The 16,798-nt window shown below is 41.3% G+C and overlaps 1 protein-coding gene across 12 annotated transcripts in view; it reads left to right on the top strand.

Annotated features, from left to right (window-relative positions):
- Positions 1–16,798, top strand: part of STIM1 (stromal interaction molecule 1) — a 258,245-nt gene that overhangs the window by 166,814 nt on the left and 74,633 nt on the right. For all 12 annotated transcript variants that reach the window (XR_006355528.1, XM_043991779.1, XM_043991776.1 and 9 more), the window contains one exon: positions 3,238–3,352. Coding sequence is in view for 11 of the 12 variants with exons in the window: in XM_043991779.1 (XP_043847714.1) it covers positions 3,238–3,352 (115 nt within the window). In the remaining variant the exon portion in view is untranslated. The remainder of the gene's footprint in view (positions 1–3,237; positions 3,353–16,798) is intronic.

Consider the following 16,798-nt stretch of genomic DNA (forward strand, 5'->3'; position numbering starts at 1 on the left):
CTTTTTTTTTTTTTTTTTTTGGTGGGGCAATTGGGGTTAAGTGACTTGCCCAGGGTCACACAGCTAGTAAGTGTTAAGTGTCTGAGGCCAGATTTGAACTCAGATCCTCCTGAATCCAGGGCTGGTGCTCTATCCACTGCGCCACCTAGCTGCCCCTACAGTTATTCTTAACTGTGTATTTTCCACCATCCTGTTCTCTGATACTTATTCTTTTCTTTTTTGTTTTCCACTGTCTCCTCTTTGAGTCTGTTTTGCTTTTGACTAATGCTTCTCTTAATCTACCCTTCTTTTTGTTTTCTCCTTTCCCCTTAACCCCTTTCTTTCCTGTTTATACTTTCAGTAAGATATATTTCAGTACCCAACTGTGTGTATGTATATTCTCCCCTCCTTTAACCAGTTTAGATGAGAGTGAGGGTCAAGTATGGTCTCTTCCCTCCCTTCTTTCCCCCTCTCCTTAGTTGTATCAACTATTTTGTTGCATACCTCATTTATGTGAGATAATTTTCCCCGTTCTTTATCTCCTTTCCCTCTTTCTCGTGTAAAGAATTAATTGTTATTTGAGGTTTTTACGACCCATCTTTTGGCTAGAATTCACCATTGTAGCTTGAAGCTGGAAGGTGACAGGATGCAGCCGTGAGTTCTCAGCTGATTCCTGGGTGGTGGTATTATTCACGTTGTATCATATCACTTCCCCCATTTAATTTCCTTTCCTTTAATTCTACTGATCTTGCTTGTGTTGTTAAGTTCATCCTTGTTAATAAATCCTGTTCTATTTTTGAGGGAGGCTGTTGGTCTCCTTCCTTGCCCCAATATTGCTGTGAGCCGCAAAGCTAACACTCCTCAATTAAAAATTGGTCCCTACACTCAGTTCATTCCTCTTCCTCACCCATTCCATTCTTTTTTGAGATCATCCAACCAACAGAATTACACCTAAGCCTTTTGTCTAATTAGACTCTCTATAATTCCAGGTGATGAAGGCTATGTTTATCATGTCCTTATATAATAGTATAATCAATTTAACCTTGTTTGGTCTCTTATGATTTCTCACTTATGTTTACCTTTTTATGTTTCTCTTAACTGCTGTGTTTGTATGTCACATTTTCTACTCAGCTGGTCTATTCATCAGGAATGCTTGGAAGTCTTCTCTTTCATTGTTTTTGTTTTTATTTTTTTTGTTTTTGTGAGGCAGTTGGGGTTAAGTGACTTGCCTAGGGTCACGCAGCTAGTAAGTGTTTAGTGTCTGAGGCCGGATTTGAACTCAGGTCCTCCTGACTCCAGGGCTGTTGCTCTATCCACTATACCACCTAATTGCCCCATGTCTTCTCTTTCATTAAAAATCTATCTTTTTCCTTTTTACTCAGTTTTGTTACATATTCTTGGTTGTAAACCTAGATCCTTTGCTCTCTAGAGTGTCCTGTTTCAAGCTCTGCACTCCTTTATGGTTTGCTCATTCTTCCAGCCCACTTCTTGACTTTGGAATTTATGGAAGTGCTGGGCTTTGCATACTTTGTGGGTATGGGGTGTCTGGTCTGAGCTTTTGTCCTCTTAATGTCCTTTTGCTGCTTTCATAGTTCTGGCTCGGTACCTATAAGCTTTTAGTGCTCCCAGAGTGGTGTGATGGAGGAAGAAGTCTGTTCACTGCCCTCCTGGTCTGAATTCTGCAAGTTCCTGACCCAGGCTTAGGTCTATCAGCTTGTTTCTGGTTGGTGTCAGCAGCCTGCTGCTTGATTCAGCCACTACTGGCCCCCTGGGAGGCTCTCCAGGGTCAGGACAACTATATTGTTTATCTCTTCTTTGGTCTGGGACACTGTACTCTGCTACTGACATCAGTTTCCCATAGCTATCATTTGCTTCCCAGAACTTTTTCCATGCTCAGTACATAATTAGGGGCAATACTCAGCAACCACTTTTCTTCACCCTGGATCTATGACACAACACTGGATGGTGGCAATAGAACTACAAGATGGCAGCCATTCCTGCATTCAGCCTTTGCTCAGGGTTCTCCTTGGATGTATTGCTGGTGCCCTGCCTCAGCCATCTTTCAGTCCCTAGGTGCTACAATGCTTCCCAGCACAGCTGCTGCATACTCCTGCCAACTCTCTTCCACACTGTCCACAGACCTTTCTGTCTCTCTGAGTTGCCCTGGTCTGGAAAAATGACTCATTGTGACTTGTTGGCTTTCCTGGTCAGAATTCAATCCCCAGCTTTCTCTAGATCTATGTTGAAGAGTTATGGGGAGAGGCAGCTAGGTGTCACAGTGGATACAGGACCACCCTGGATTCAGGAGGACCTGAGTTCAAATCTGGCCTCAGACACATCATACTTACTACCTGTGTGACCCTGGGCAAGTCACTTAACCCTCATTGCCCCACAAAAAAAAAAAAAGAGTTATGGAGGTAGAACTAGACTCTAATGCTTCTTCTCACCTTTCCATCTAGAGTCCACCCTGAATTACTCTCTACAAAGAAATCTGCTAAAAGGTCCTAGAGCCTAGCACAGTATCTAGCACATAGTAGTCTTAATAAATGCATATTGATTGATAGTGACCAGTCTTAAAACTACCATTTACAGGCACTACTTTTCTTTTTTAAATCTCTTCATTACTCACTGCCTTCACATGCTCCTAATTGTATCCATTTCAATACTTTCTTTAGCCATCGTGCTTGCTGCCATATAATCTTTCACACCACCAGCCTTGATATATTTTTTTTTGCAGGGCAAAGAGGGTTAAGTGACTTGCTCAGGGTCACACAGCTAGTGAATGTCAAGTGTCTGAGGCCATCTTTGAAATCAGGTCCTCCTGAATCCAGGGCCAGTGCTTTATCCACTGCATCACCTAGCTGCCCCCACCAGCCTTAATATTGACAAGAATAGCAATGGATCTGATAGTCTTGTCTTAATGTCATAGGCTGGTTTTAGCATTTGGAGTTGGAGAATTACCCCAAAATAACTTAATGAAAGTTATTCACCAAATAGTTATTGAGTGTTAACTACATGTTCAAAGACATGGAATATTTGGTCTTTGGTCTTCTTCAAGGAAGAAGACAAAACACAAAGATGGCAAGCCTTAACGGGGTATGTTTATTAAGTGCCAAAAGAAAGGATACAAAGTCTTAAGGGCCAAAGGATTTCAGAGGAATGAGATCATGGATGAAATAGGAAAGTATTCCTACAAGGGATATGCTTTAATTCATTTGCCCTATGTGTTTGTATGACTTTTGTGTATTTCTTTCTCAGTTTTTGAGGGAAGATCTCAACTACCATGACCCAACAGTGAAGCACAGCACGTTCCATGGGGAGGATAAGCTCATCAGTGTGGAGGACCTATGGAAGGCATGGAAGGCCTCAGAAGGTAAACCATTGGTTTGTCAAAACAATGAGGGGGAAGAGGGACCTGACTTTTTGTCCTGAAGTGAATGGCCCTTGGTAAAGATAAACTTATGAAGAGTACTCTGAGACTGAGTGCAAAAGGGAAGGAGAAGACATCTTTGAAGGTAGTATTATAATATTCCCAAATGAATGCAACTATATTATAGCTCATATTTATAAAATGCTTTAAAGTTTCCAAAATAATTTCCTCACAATACATTCATGAAAGAAAGAGTAAAAAAAATATTGTCCTCATTTTACATTTGAGAAATAGAGGCTAATAAAGGTAAAGTGACTTGTCCAAGATGAAATAGTAAAGATCACAGTCAGGATTTGAACTTAGGTTTCCTAACTCCTAGTCTAAGGCACTTTTTATTGCACTTTGAATGCATGTAGACAATTATGCTTAGAGAATACATTGATGTAGAAATGATAAGTATAAGACACAGTTCCTGCCCTCATTACACTCATAGTCTTGTAGGAGGGTATGACACATAAATAACTATAATGTAATAAATCGTGATGATTGTAGGAGTGGTGCAAACCAAGTGACTTGTGAGGATAGGGGAAGGAAGATAATTTCTGAGCAGGAGGTGGGTGGACCAGGAAAGGCACCGTGTTGGACATGACATTTGAATGGGATCATGAAGTACAGATAGGAGATTGGGGGAAGGGACATTTCATTGGTAAGGAATGGCAAGAAGAAATGTAGAGGAAATGAAATGCTAGTTGTATATGGCAGCTAGTGAAGGGACCAGCCTAGAAGTTGTGTAGGATACTGAAAGAGGATATAAGGTACATTAAGAATGGAGAGATGAACCGTAATTTAATGGTGAAGGGACTTGAATCCCTCATTACTAGGAGAGGTTTGTTATCAGATCTTGCAGAATCATCGAAGGTTTCTGGTGGATGAATTTAGGGGTTTTACTTGTAAACTTCTTTTCCCTGCTTACCCTATTGCTGGACCCTTGGCAGAAGTTCAGATCTCCTCAGAGAGTTCTTGAAGAGAATGAGAGAATGCATTCTATTAGTTCTGGCTTCTCTTTCCCAAGCTTCTTCCTGTTTTATATTAGGTACTCTACTAATTGCAGGATGACCACTTCCCATGCATGACAAGGCAAGAATGATGATGCCTAGAAAGTTTGGGCTTGAGAAACCCCAAACCAAATGATGCCCAGACTATTATGGTTCAGTTTTAAAGACATGTTCCCTATGTCCTTGATAGTCATAGAGCTTCAAACCTGGAAAAGGGGCCACAAAGATCATCAGTTCCAGTTTCCTCATTATTTGTGGGGAACATGCTTTATAAACCTGTTATTATTATTATTATTAGGAAGGGCTGATGAATTTGCTGATCATTATATTAAGGCCCAGAGAAGGAAAGCAATTGACTCAAGGTGACAGAACTGGTTAAGTGTTTCAGAAAGAGAATTTGTATTAAGTATTCTCATAGAGATTATATTTCCTTAATGTTCACATTTCTTTGGCTTCTCCTTTAATTTTCTCATCATTGTCTAGGGGTGAAAAAAGTAAACTCCTGGTGAAGCTTGGGATGTAATGTCTGAATTTTTTTTCAAAAATAGAAGTAGGGTCTATATACTCTAGGCTAGTGAGTTTGACTTTATTTCTTGTCAGAGTTCTGGAACATTCTTAAAGGGATAGTTTTTTAATATTTTAGAAAAGAAAGCAGTTATTAAGAGCCATCATAGTCTCATTTAAGAACAAAGCAGGGGGCAGCTAGGTGGTGCTGTGGATAAAGCACTGGCCCTGGATTCAGCAGGACCCGAGTTCAAATCCGGCTTCAGACACTTGACACTTACTAGCTGTGTGACCCTGGGCAAGTCACTTAACCCTCATTCCCACCCCCCAAAAAAAGAACAAAGCAAAAGCATTTCCTTTTTAAAGAACAGTTATTAGACTGAAAGACTAGAGAAATGCTGTAGATGTAACATTACCTAAATAGAATAAATCATAACAGACTCTTATGTTATCCTTTTGAACAAGATAGGTGGTGACTATATGACAGCATGTATGTATGTATGTATGTATGTAGTATATCATAGAACTTTTGTGGGGAACATACTTTATAAACCTGTTATTATTATTATTAGGAAGGGCTGATGAAGTGTGTTCATGGGAATACTGCACAATTGGGGTTGCTGGGGTCTGGAGGAAACTACTCCTGACCTTGGGACTAGTCGAGCTTTTGGAAAGCTTTGGCTGGCCATGTCACTGTTTGGTTTTATTGACCTTCTCCTCCAAAGAGGGTATCCACAAGGGACCTATTCTCTGGGTCCCCTTGTTGGGGAACTAGAAGACCAGGAAACCTCTGTGGGCAGGTCTCTCCTGACCACTTATCTGCCCACCTGTCTCAGAAAGTGTCCATAGTTTGGTGATTGGGGAAATTTACCAGACAGGAAGGAATTTTTAATCTGCTTGGGTGCTCATAGTCTGAAAGCAAAAACCAATGCCTACTTAATGTTTGTTATGTCCATACCTTCCCTCCCCCTGCACCACTTTCTAGGCCAAAGATATGTTAAAGCAAGAATTCTTTGGGGTTTAGTTCAACTAGCTTTTCTTTTCCCCATTTCCTTAAGACTTCTTGGGGTCAAAGCAGATTGCATCTTTTTTGTGGTATCTTAACTGCTATAGACTGATTATGCCAAGCACCTTCCCAATATTCCCCCAACCCAGGACTACCCTATAGAAAGAATGTCTAGGAAAATTTCCTCATTTGGTTTAAGCACTTTATATTCTCTAAAGTACACAGGCTTTATTGTCTTTAAATCTGAGGTTGGGAAGTGAGGAGTAGACTGGGAGAGGTGAAGTTGCAGTAGAAAGAGCACTGATCTTAGAATTGAGAGATGTAGATTTGAGTCTTGGTTCTGCCTTGATTTATCATACGATGATGGATGAGTCGTTTCCTTTCCTTGGGTTTTTGTTTTCTTCTTTGTAAAATGAGGAGGTTAATCAGAGACAAGGTGACCTCTAAGGTATTAACTTTCTAATAAGTAAGGCTATTGAAAAGTGGAAATGTCTACCATCGAAGAAAGTGAATTCATCCTCACTTAGGGTCTTAAAGTGAAGACTCTTTAAGAACCACCTGTCAAGTATATTATAGAGAAATTCATTGGTTGGATAAGCTGGCCTCTCAGAGATACTTCCCAGTTCTGAGATTCTGTGATCCATATTTAGCCTTTCAGTTGATCCTTACAACTGTTAATCTGAGGGAAGTAGAATAGTAACTGCTTTGATAAATAAAAAAACCAAGGCATAGAGATGGTGTAGAAATAGTTTTGAATGATTGGGCCTGATTTGGGGGGCTAATCTGACTGGAGGACTAATCTGGGGACTGTTGACTATTTGGCTATCTGACTGCTATTAATTTAATGTGGGCCATTTATAAAGTTCCACCACACTGCTCCACTCCCAAATTGATAAGCAAAATATTAAGAAGCCTCTTAACTAAATAATCAAAGCAGAGTTTATTTATGAGATACTATTTAAAATTAAGGATACAGGGAAATAAAATGTACAACATGACTGCATTGCTGTGCGTCTCTTTCCACTGTGTCTCAACCTTTTTTTTTTTTTAATACAATAAGGGCCTTATCTGCCTCTTGCCTTATGGCACTCAGATACTTTATTCTAACTCTGAGCCCCTTTCACTTTGTAAATCCCCCTGCTTCTAACTTTCCTTTCCTTACTGCCACCGCTGAACCCCTGTGTTTCTCTCTCACTGACCTTCTGTCTGTCTGCTCCGTCAGTCTGACCTTTGGCCGCCTTTGCCGCCCCTCTAATCTTGTCCGCTGGCCTTTCCTCCTTGCTCCTAGTCCTGTGTTACTGTTCATCTTGTCCACCCGTCTCTCATCTCACCCCCCTCTTATCTGCGCCCCCCCCCCCCCCCCCCCCCCCCCCCCGTCTATATATATCTTTCTTATCTCCACTCAAATCTCGGGGCTTTTTGTACCCACAGACCAAGCTAATCCGCCAGCCAGGGCTGGAGCAGGGGGCGGTGCTCCAACCTCACATGCCTCAGCACAGGCTATCCGGGATCTTTCACATAGCTCTGCTCAGGTCGGAGGGAGCTGGGGGCTTTTTCCCCCCGGCTGTCTGACCTGGCGTCTTGTACAGCCCATGGGGCTTTTTGGCTCAGCTAAAGCAGAGGGGGAGGGGCACCAGCACCTCCCACATAGAAGAGACCTTGAGGGCCTAAGGCTTTCTAATCTCAGCCCAAAGATAGGGTCCCCAAATCAAAATAAATTTCCACAATGGCAAGGTAATTTACTCTCATATACCCTAGTTAATAAGAGTTTGTCAGCATGCTCCATGAGAGCAGCGACTCTGTCTCACCTAAATTTATCTCCCTTAATAGTGAACAGAGTATTTTTCATGTGGTATTCACTTAATAAATGTTTGCTGAGTGAATGACTCTTGGTCCTAGGGCAGTCATTTCTGTGGCTTCTTGTGACCTTGACATTGTGCAAGTAATTTAATCTATCTAAGACATATGGAAAATGAAGACAATAGACCTTGTACTGCTTACAAAGGCAGTGATGAAAAAAGTACTTCATAAGCCTTAAATCATTAAACATGAGTTGTTATTATTATTATTATTGTTATTATTATTATTATTATTATTATTATTATTATTATTAGGTGGGTGGTCTAACAACTCCTTCCTTAGTGTTTAGACCCTGGGCCTCTATGTCCAAGGAAACAGCTTTCCAGGCTAACAATCCCATAACATTTCACACAAAGCCTCTGGAGTCGGGGTGAAGAAGGTAAAGTGTATAGAAAAGGACAGATTTTCTGAGTTCTTTGGCTTGAGGAAAGACATAGCCACACACCTTCAGTGACTTCCCATGTTTTAATAGGAACTAAGTCCCCTAGAGTTCCTCAGTGACTTGGCAAGGCTGAGTTTTGGGGAAGAGTGTTAACAATTGAAGCTAATGTATACACATTGGATTAGTCCATAAACTTTCCCATATCACCAAGGCAATGGGTGGGCCTGCCTTTTTTCTCTTCTATAAATCTTTTCCCCTCTCCCAAATGCTGCCTTAAAGATACTCAGAACTGAGGGTCTCTGTATAGCAACAGCTAGGTTGCACAGCGGATGGACTGCTGAGCCTAGCGTTAGGAAGACACCTATCCTTAAGTGCTATGTGACCCTAGGTGAGTCATTTGACTTCTTTCTGCCTCAGTTTTCTCAACTGTCAAATGGAGATAATAGTACCTATCTTGCAAGGTTGTTGTGAGGATCGAATGAGATAATAGTTATGAAGTACCTGGCACATAGTAGGTATTTAATAAATGTTTGTTCCTTTCCCCATGGTATATGATATTTTAAAGGCTTGTATCCCCTGCCTTTACTTGTTAGACACCCAACTAAGGAAGAGAATTTGTCAGGTGCCAGCCCAAAAGGTGTACTACTCCTGTGTTAAATGGAGGGGTGGTATGGTGGGGGGGTGTCAAGCATTTGTACTTGGCAGCTAAGGCATTCTTAATAGTGTAAGTATAAGTAGTGGAAGGGAACAAAATGGGTGATCTATTGGAGAAATAGAGGAGTTTTTCCTGTTTTTATTTAGACTTCCTCCCCTCATCCCCACCTCCTGCCCTCATCCTCAATACCTTATCTTCCTTTTCTGTCACAGGGCTGCTATTCATGATAGTGAGGGTTGTGATGGTCACTCGTGCATGTCTTTTTCCAAGACACTAAAAGGGGACAGCATGGTGCCCCTTCATTTGTGTCCCAACTCTGTCAGTTGTTAACTTTATGATCTTACACAGTTTTCTCCCCCTTCCTCCCCCCACCTTGGAACTTCCTTTTTTGTAATATGAAGGGTGTGTGTTATGTGGATGAATTTCTTTCTAGTTCTAACATTCTGTGTTAACTTTAGTTTCACTTCCATCCCATCCCTGTCAAGGAATGGGAAGCCTTTGGGCTGGCTAAGATGAGATAATTACTGATAAAGCTCTAGATTTCTATAGGGTCCCATAAGGGGCTACAAATTACTTGCTGAAAAAAAAGGATTGGGGGACAGAGCCATTCATTCTTCCTGGATCAGCCATATGCTAGTTGCAGCAGGATAGGCAGAAGAGGCTGCCATTCCACCAGCTTTGGGCTGCATCCCATAAGAAAGTAGAAGGAAGCTCCAGATGGGGCCTTGGGTTGAAACATGACTGTGAAAGCCAGTTCTCTTCCTGCCAGAGGCCCTGCGTGTCACCCTAGGGAACTGGAGCTCCTTGAAAGGCATCTGTGTTGGAATCAAAGACCTAAAGGGTTTTTGTTGAAGAAAGGCATTCATGAGCCGCTGGAATCTGCTTGTTGAGAATTCATGGGTGGGCAGGTGTCATCAGACATATCCAAACCACTTCAAAGCTCAAAGCAAGAAAGAGTTGGCCGGCCCCTTGTTCTTTCAAATAAACATAACCAAGAGAGATGTTTATTCTGTTGTATTGGCTGTTTAGAAATGTCTTTGCTAAGTGTATCTTAAAGTCAATTAGTTAGACTTCACAGCCATTATATGCTGACATAACACCAGGGAAAAGACACAAAATGTTTTCTCTTTCCCTGAAGTGCTCCCTGCCATGACATCTTAACTACTCGATTTTCTACTTTTTCTTCTGCTCCAAAGGAGTCAACATCTCTTGGATTCTTGCCCTTCAGTACTCCATTTATCAAGCTGCAGACATGATTCTCAGAAATGGGGAGGCAGGTGGTTGCTGCCACAATCAGCAATCAAGGCCAGTTGTAGCCCTAGTTTTTACCAAGAGTTCTCAGTGTGGCTGGTAGCTTGAAGGTGGCCCAGCTCTGGAAGGAGGCAAGCCTAGGGTCAGGCCTCAGATATCCTGTAAGAAAACAAAGGGTCATACTGGGCCCAAACTGAAAATGACTCAAGACAATTGGGTAAGAAGCCAGAAGGAAATGTCCTGGGACTGATGGGAAGTGATCATCAGACCCTAGACCCAGCCTTCCTGAGATGTCACAGGGATAGGTAGTTGTCAAGGACTACAGCCATTACACAGTGCTCTCTAGAAAGAGCTGAAGTGAACGTTGTGGGTGGTCAATGGATGTGGCCATTTATTCAATAGTAATCACTGGACCTTGAAATTTGCCACCTTTCCTTGGGACAGCATATGTTTTTTCATTCACTTGGCATCATTTCTCCTGCTTATATTCCTGTGAGATAGGAAGGACTCAAGGACATTCTGTGAGGTCTATCATTAGAGATCCATAAGACACAAATAGGTCAGAGATTTTTTAACCAGCTAAACTTTGCTCCTGATCAAGGCAACTATTAGGATTTGTAGCTTGCTGCTAACTTTAGTCTGCACCTTAGGAAGGGTTCCTCTTCTCTCAGGAGCCTACCTACATATCCCCATCCTCAATTGGGCTGTCTTTAGATTTGAGCTTTGAGTTATTGGCTTCTGGGTTAGTGCCTCAAAGGCAGAGAAAAAAGGATAAAGAGAGGTCACCAGTTCTCACACCAGAGTGGTTTTGTTCAGGCTGTTCCATAGGGAGTTAGAGGAATTCTGTTCCATCATGTGTTGGTCCTCCGGTCTGGCTCTTCCTCATTGCAAGGGACCTTTCTGGTCTGGGAGGGGGCAGGGCAGAAAGAGGCCACTCCTTCCTGCTCCTTCCACCTATCTCTTGGCTTGGTCTATTCTGCCTGCATGGATAGGAGAGAAATGCTATTCCATCAGCTTTCTGCATTGGTCCCTTTTCTTGAACTTCCTAACACTTTGTGACCACCCTGAGACCAAACCTCTAGTGAATAACCCTCCTCAATTCATCCAGCAAAGATTAACAAATTGCCACCTCATCGTACCCTTCCCATCCCAGTGATATTGAACCCATAGCTAGCATTAAACTGTTCTGTATTGTCACCAGCCCCTCCATTATTCCTATTCCCCTTAACCCAGTCTCCCCAATGTTACACTCTAAAGTTATCTACCTTTTCAACTGTGTTCTTCTGAATCTATGCACCATATATAACAAACATACTTTTATCTTAAATCTTTTACTTCCCTATTCCCTATTTTATCTTCTGTCTCTCACTGAGAGCTGGGTCCTTCCTGATGACACAGCTTCCTTGGCCACTGTTTTCAGCACTGGTTGCCTTTTTGCTCATTCACCCCAACTCACTGGTCAAACTGGGGGGAATAGGGATACTCCTTCCTTGCTTCCCGGTACTACATCTAAGCTTTCTCTCTGCCTCTATCACTTAGTAGTTTCTCATCCTTTAAGGTTCACTCAATTCACATTTATCACCCAGTCAGAATTCTGGTAGCTGCTGTCTACCAACATTCAGGATATTTCCCTTATTTCCTCACTGAGTTCAATGCCTAGCTCAGTCATTCTCTCCTCAATAATGCCTGCCCCCTCATACCAGAGGACTTCTACATACATATTGCTATTCCTCTACACCCTTGACCTCTTAGTTCCTCAGCTTGCTCATTTCTCAAGACCTACTTCTCCACCCCACCACAGCTACACAGAGAGATGATCTTAATCTTGCTATCATCCACAAATGCGCCACTTCCATGTTGATGAACTCTGAAATTCTCTTATCTGCATCACAATCTATTGTCGCTACACCTCTCTCTTTTTTGCAGCTTCAAGTCCTGATCTTTGTCTTCACTGTGACCTCTAGTAACATGGCCCCTTGGTTCTTTCTGAGGCCATTACCATTGTACTGACTATACTCTCTTGAGTCACTTACCCTCTTATTGTATCACCAATCTTGCACTGTTAGACTTCAGCTCTGGATTATTCCTCTCATTTATTGCCTTCACTCCTACATACATACATGCTGCTAAACAAAACTGGAAAAAATCATGCTGACCAGATTCACTGCAAATATATGTTAAATAATCTCAACTGGGCCTTCACTGCAGCAAGGCAATTCTCTTATACTTCCTGAATTGACTCACTTTCTCCCTCACCACCCATAGCCCATCCTCTTGGCTCAAAATCTTGCTCATTTTTCACTGAAAAAATTGATAACATTCAGTGAGAGCTTCTTCTCCCCTTCTCCTCAGCTCAAATCTTCCAGATGCCTTTTGCTGCTATCTCCTCCTTTACCCCTGACTAACATAATGAGGTAGCCCTTCTCCTTGCCAAGGCGAACCCCTCTACATGCACAAGTGATCCCATTCCATCATGTCTTCTTCAACAGATTGCCTCCTCATTCATCTCCACTCTCTCACTTATCTTTAATCTCTCCTTCTCTACTGACTGCTTCCTTACTGTCTATAAACATGACCATGTTTCTCCTATCCCCCCAAAGCTCACTTGATCCATCCCATTTCTGCTAACTGTTGTTCTTCATCTCTTCTTTATTTTGTGGCTAAACTCTTTGAGAAGGCCATCTGTGATAGGTGCCTCTACTTCCTTTCCTCTCTCTCTTTGATTGTCCACAGTATGGCTTCTGACATCATCAGTCAACAGAAATTGCTCTCGCCAAAGTTATTAATGATCTCCTAATCACCAAATTTCAAGTCTCAACATTTTTAACCTTTTTGCAGCCTTTGACATTATCAATCACTCTTCTATTTGATACCCTTTTTTAAGTTTTTGTGACATTCTCTCTCATGTTTCCCCTACCTGTCTGACCCCTTCTCATTCTCTTTTGTTGAATTCTACATCCAGGTCACACCCACTGGCCACAAATAGTGACTTTCCATGAGCCCTTTTCTTTCTCCATACTATTTCACTTAGTGATCTCATCATCTCATGGATTCAGTTATCTTCTCTATGCTGAGGTTTCCTAAATCCACTTATCCATCCCTAACCTTTCTGCTGACCCCCAGTCTCATATCTCTAATTACTTATTGTACATTTTGACCTGGATATCCTGTGGATCATATATTTACTTAGAAAACTGCAAATAATCATTATTATGTTGTACCAAATTTTAATTTATTTTGTTAAACATTTCCCAATTACATTTTAATCTCATTCAGGCTACACTTGAGAGTATCACCTTAACCCTAGGCTATTTTTATCTTCAGTGCTTAGCCAGTGCCTGAAAGTAGACACTTAATAAATGGTTATTGATTGATTGATTGATTGGTTGAAACTAACATGGAACTTTATTTGCATCTATCTCATGTTTATCCATATTTATATTCCCTTCTTAGATGCTAATGGTCTCTGTTCTCCTGGGACAGAGTTGCCTTTAAGTTTATTTATCATCACACAATGAATGTTGCTCTCCAGCTCGCAGGGCTCTTGGGCTCGTGCTCTCGGGCTCGTGCTCTCTCTCACTCTCGATCTTGTTCTCTCACTTCCCCTGCCGCCACCCCGCTCCAATTGGGTTGAGTGATTTGCCCAGGGTCACACACCTAGTAAGTGTCAACTGTCTGAGGCTGGATTTGAACTCAGGTCCTCCTGACTCCAGGGTTGGTGCTCTATTCACTGCGCCACCTAGCTGCCACTACAGTAGACTCTTAATACACATTTTGGGTTGTTTTGTTTTGTTTTGTTTTTAAATATTTATGAGGCAAATACACAGGTATGGCAGAATGTGATAACAAAGGAGAAATTCAGAGAATATACATTAGGAAAATTATGTAAACATAAGAAGTTTCAATTTCATCAATCTGGGGAATGCCTATTGTGTGATTTGGATAAATCCAAATAATAGGTATGGGTTTGAGGCTCTGAAAGGTCACATCGTTAGAGTCAGAAGTAGGATTTGCATCTGGGCACTCTATTCACTATATCATGATGCCTGGGGGAAGAGTGACTTATTGTTATTGTGCTCATTATCTAGATCAGTGGTGCCAAACTCAAATGGGGGCCACTAATCTGTACATAAAGATCCCAGTGGCCCTCATGTTGACTTTGTTTTAAAATGGTTTGTTATCTCTGTCTTATTGTGTTTTTTGTTAAATAATTCAAAATTACATTTTAATTTGGTTTGACAGTACCTGGGAGTATTGTGGGCCATGTGTCTGACACCTCTTATCTAAATCATTTGATCATAGATCTAGAACTGGAGGAAACCTCAGAGACCATCTAGTCTAACCACATCATTTTACAGATGAGGAAAGTGAAGGTCAGGAAGTTAGATGCCAAAGAGCTTCCTGTTGCCAGATGTCATCCCTTTCCATGAACTTTGTGTCAGGAAAAGAAAGAACGCTCCTTTATGCCCCAGGTGATCTCAGGAGAAATGACAAGCAATTTCCTGTTCAAATGGTGAGATCTGCTGCCTAAACCAATGGGCTTTGAGTATTAAGGCTGCCTGCCTGGGCCTGGACTCAAGAGATCAACTTTGAATAGCTGATGGCCTCAGGCCTTTCCCTGAAACAGAAAATTATCTCCTACCTTCTCTCTTCTGATGGCAGAACAGAAAGTTCCCTTTGTGGAGGAGGGAGGTTGCTTTCTTGGCAGCTGAGGGGACTCTGCAGGTCACTACTTGCCTTTTTGAGTCATGTCTTCCAATCTCTTCAGCTTCTAGCAACAGGTTCTCCCAGTATTGTTCCAGGGAATGGAAATGATCATACGCCTCAATCTTTAAGTTTATTCTTCTCTGGGAACAAAATCCTATCTTTTCTTCTTGGGTTTTGCTAGGCACCTACCTCTGGCCCTATCCTTTCAAACCTTCTAATATCTGGCTTTACCACTTCCTAACTGTGTGACTCTACTTGGAGAAGTAGAAGACAGACCACAGGATTTAGAAGGAAGAGGTCTGACTTGAAGTTCTGTCCTGTCTATGGGTAATTTACATTACCTCTCTGAGCCTCAGCTTCTTTATCTACAAAAGAGCTTTGGACATAAAACCAAAAGACTTGGGTCCTAGCTTTGTAGGTACTTGGAACATAATTTTGAGTCAGTCTCTTTACTCCTATGAGCCTCATGTTCTTTGTTAAATGAGAGGGGCAGAATAGATCATCTTAAGACTGATTTTAAAAAAGAAAGAAAAAAAGACTGACTTCATCCCTAACATGCTGTGATTTTCTGAAAATGGCATAATAATAAGAATATTTATAATATAATATTATTATATTATAATAAGAAGAAATAATAAGAACATTTGTTCTTCCTGTCTCATAATGTTGTTGTGAGGAAAGCACTTTGTAAATCTAAAAGCACTTTCTAAATGTGATCTATTAAAATTATTTAACCTCTCTGAACCTGTTTCTACATTTGTAAAAAGGTAAAAATAGGGCAGCCAGATGGCGCAGTGGATAGAGCACTGGCCCTGGAGTCAGGAATACCTGAGTTCAAATCTGGCCTCAGACACTTAACACTTATTAGCTGTGTGACCCTGGGCAAATCACTTAACCCCAACTGCCTCACTTAAAAAAAAAAAAAAAGTAATAATACTGGCACTATCTGGTATTCAGAAATATTATAGAGCAAAAATGAAATAAAGGATTAGAAAGCATCATTTATTAGTAATCCTTCCATTTTTCCCAATGCCTACCATAATCCATCAAAGAATAGATATTTAACAAATCTTTGCTAAATGTAAGAATGAGAGCATTTTGTAAAACACAAAGCACCATATAAATAAGAGCTGTTGTAATTATTATTAATTATTTCTTGATTGAAATCTTTGGCTCATTGATGACCCTGGGTTCTCAGAGGTTATATTGGTGGTATACAGGCTCTGGCAAGTCCTGCAGTACTGGAAAAGTTTCAGGCCTAGTGGTAGACTATGGGTCTGTCTCCAAAGATAAGCTTAGATGTATGTAGAGAGGTTCATTACCAAGTGATGAATTTTTATGACCATAGCAACTCATGAAACAATCTGCCAAGGTGTGGAGGCTGTTGGAACCTGAGTTGGTGAAGTCAGGACTCCTAGTGATGAAATTATGGATCCTTGAAGTACTGAAGCATCATTATTATGTTTCTTTTAATCCCAGGGGACCAAATCCTTCCTTGGGAACTGGATTTGTATCTTTCTTCCTTTCCCTTCTAGATTCAGCCCCAGTCCTTCTGCAAGCTCCCAGAGTCTCTTCCTCCTCCCTTGCTCATCCCTCTGTCTTTGTCCAGACCTGCCTGGTAACTATTGCCTTTGTCTTCATTTGCTTACATCATCTTTGCCCTTTGGTTGTTCTGTACAGCCTCCATTTTGAAAGTCATTTCCTGGTCCCTTGCTTTAGAATCAGAACTTTTACATTGAACACCAATAGGTTCCCAGGCTTACCATGAGAAAGAATTGTGTTATGTTCAATGCAGTCCAGCAAGTCTACACTAAGCCCAGCAGGTTGCCTACCAGTCCTGCCTTAGGCCCTGTGTGAGATGGAAAAGTGAGTAAAATGTGGTAGTTACCTTCATAGAACTTAGTCTGGTAGGGGAGATATGAGACATATATACATCTTAAATTTAGTTCATAAGATTCATGTTTTTGTTGGTGTAGATCAGGGGTTCTCAAACTTTTTGTTTTTAGGACTCCTTAATGCTCTTAAAAAT

This window comes from Dromiciops gliroides, chromosome 3 (assembly GCF_019393635.1).
Source record: "Dromiciops gliroides isolate mDroGli1 chromosome 3, mDroGli1.pri, whole genome shotgun sequence".
NCBI classification, from domain to species: domain Eukaryota; kingdom Metazoa; phylum Chordata; class Mammalia; order Microbiotheria; family Microbiotheriidae; genus Dromiciops; species Dromiciops gliroides.